The sequence below is a fragment of the Penaeus japonicus genome, unplaced genomic scaffold (assembly GCF_977035675.1).
Source record: "Penaeus japonicus unplaced genomic scaffold, GWHDUDI00000001_assembly GWHDUDI00000039, whole genome shotgun sequence".
NCBI classification, from domain to species: Eukaryota; Metazoa; Arthropoda; class Malacostraca; order Decapoda; family Penaeidae; genus Penaeus; species Penaeus japonicus.
In genome coordinates this window covers 9984000-9986499 of record NW_028234441.1, presented here as the reverse complement: position 1 = coordinate 9986499, position 2500 = coordinate 9984000, and the positions used below count along the sequence as shown (strand labels likewise).

General features: G+C 43.4%; 1 protein-coding gene and 1 pseudogene across 2 annotated transcripts in view; both read left to right on the top strand.

The window, feature by feature from the left end:
• The first annotated feature begins 805 nt into the window (after positions 1-805).
• LOC147466974 (actin, alpha skeletal muscle-like) lies at positions 806-1596 on the top strand. The gene is made up of 2 exons (XM_086533461.1): positions 806-942; positions 1327-1596. Exon 2 carries the CDS (start codon positions 1357-1359, stop codon positions 1531-1533), a length of 177 nt encoding a protein of 58 aa, XP_086389587.1. The 5' UTR covers positions 806-942; positions 1327-1356; the 3' UTR covers positions 1534-1596.
• A 380-nt stretch (positions 1597-1976) lies between these two features.
• LOC147466973 (actin, alpha skeletal muscle pseudogene) overlaps positions 1977-2500 on the top strand; it is a 582-nt pseudogene continuing 58 nt past the window's right edge. The window contains exon 1 of the transcript XR_015190714.1: positions 1977-2500. This exon is cut by the window's right edge and continues 58 nt beyond it. The product of XR_015190714.1 is annotated as an actin, alpha skeletal muscle pseudogene (transcript).

Here is a 2500-nt window from a genome sequence, read left to right as displayed (position 1 = left end):
ATGAGATTGAATGTTTTCATAACACGAGATGTAATTTACATGTTTCGGGTTGTGAAAACATTCAGTCTCGTTTATACCCTTTTATCCATATAGGTTGACAACGAGGAAAGGAAAATGAATACTAGTTAACTGTTTACCTAGAATAATATTTTGAATAAAACTTCATTTGTAAATAAGTGATACATTAGTGCGTTTTATAAGTCTGGATTTTCTACTCTCATTTAAATAGAATATAACGTAAATGTTTAATACTCAGTAACAAAATGTTTAAAGACTGCTCGTCGGACTGTCTTACATGTACTACACACCTAAAAGTATATATATACAAAAATAGAAACTGAAAACTGAAGAGAAAGGTAGATTGGCATTAAAATGACAAAGAGTGCCAGTGAGAATATTCTTCTTCACAAAAAAGTACCATAAAGTAACTAAATGAGAATACAAAGTACTAACTAAAACAAAAAGTGATACTGTAAGAATGCGCCTAAAATAGTAGGAACAAATCTATGACATCAAGGACAAACTTTGACACAGCGAGAACAAAATAGTGACAGAACAAAAAAATGACGCAAGAATATTTAGTGACATGGTAAGAACAAAAAGGTGAAGCAACAAGATCAAAACGTAAAGCGATGCAAACAAAAAGTGATACTGAAATCAAAATAGAACAAAAAAGTTAACGCATATGATCAGAAAATGTAAAAGAATAAACAAAAGGTTTAACAATAAGAAAAAAGTGACACAGCAAGAACAAAAAAGAACAAATACTAAAAACTTACACATTAAGAACAAAAACAAAAGGGTACAAAAAGATTGGGAATAATTGTTAAGAAGGCGAAACCAAGTGCCAGATATTCTGACCACTCGCCAGATATCCTCTTACCAGGTATAAAAAGAGTACTCGACGAAGATTATGCTCAGTCACGTTTCGACTCATTGTGGGTAGGTTATATCTCCCCACTACAGTGTATTGTGCGAGTGATACGAGTTCGTTTACTGTGGCGATAGAGTGAATTCAGTCTGTGAAAATGAAAGCGTGTGCGTGTGTGTGTATAAGAGAGAGATTGTGTAAGAGGAAATGCCCAATTCTGTGTTTCTTTTCGATTTTATAGTATTTTTGTAAATGTGTCTTTTATGAGTGAGTGACTGTATATTTGTATGTTTCCTAAAGTACATATATGTGCTTGTACTTGTAATGTACATTTGCGTGAGTGTGTGTAAATGTGTATATATGTTTGTGTTTGTGTTAAGATGAATATGTGCTTTTATTAACAAGCATGCCTGTCGTAGATTTCAACAGAACTCTCACTCTTCTCATACTTTCAGATTTAGCTGCATCCATAAACAACCACCACCATGTGTGACGACGAAGACGCGACCGCCCTCGTGGTTGACAATGGCTCCGGCATGGTCAAGGCCGGCTTCGCCGGAGACGACGCCCCTCGTGCCGTGTTCCCCTCCATCGTCGGCCGCGCCCGTCACCAGGGTGTGATGGTCGGTATGGGTCCGAAGGACGCCTACGACTGTGGATGAAGCCCAGAGAAGGGTCGGTATCCCTCACCCTCAAGTACCCCATCGAGCACGGGTATCCATCACAACTGGGGACGACATGGAGACGAATCTGGGTTACCACTACCTTCTACAATGAGCTCCGTGATGCCCCCGAGGAGTGCCCAATCTTCTTATGAAGCTCCCCCCATCAACCCCAAGGCACCGTGAGAAGATGCACTCAGATCTGTTCGGTCTTTCAGCGTACCTGCCACTTACATTACCATCCAGGCTCGTGCTCTCCCTTAACGCCTTGGTGTACCACTGGTTGTAGGTTTGTGACTCCGGTGACGGTGTGACTCACTTTGGTGCCCCCGTCTATGAAGGTTTCGCTCTTCCTCTTGCTATCCGCCGTCTCGCCCCCGGATCTTGCCGTCGTGACCTCACCACTTCTTGATGAAGATATGACGCTGAGCGTGGGTTATTCCTTCACCACCACCCGCTGAACGTGAATCGTCGTGGACATCCGGAGAAGCTTTGTTACTACATCGCACTTGACTTCGAGAGCGAGCATGAACGTCGCTGCCGCTTCTCCTCCTTGGACCAAGTCTACGAGTTCCCGACGGTCAGGTCATCACCATTGGAACGAGCCCGGTTTCCGTGCTCCTGAGGCTCTTTTCCAGCCTTCCTTCCTTGGTATGGAATCTGCTGGTATTCAGGAGACTGTATACAGCTCCGTCATGAGGTGCGATATTGACATCAGGAAGGATCTGTTCGCCAACATTGTCATGTCTGGTGGTACCACCATGTACCCTGGTATTGCTGACCGCATGCAGAAGGAGATCACTGCCCTTGCTCCTTCCACTCTGAAGATTAAGATCATTGCTCCTCCTGAGCGTAAGTACTCCGTCTGGATCGGTGGTTCCATCCTGTCTTCTCTGTCCACCTTCCAGTCCATGTGGATCACCAAGGATGAGTACGATGAGTCTGGCCCCGGCATCGTTCACCGCAA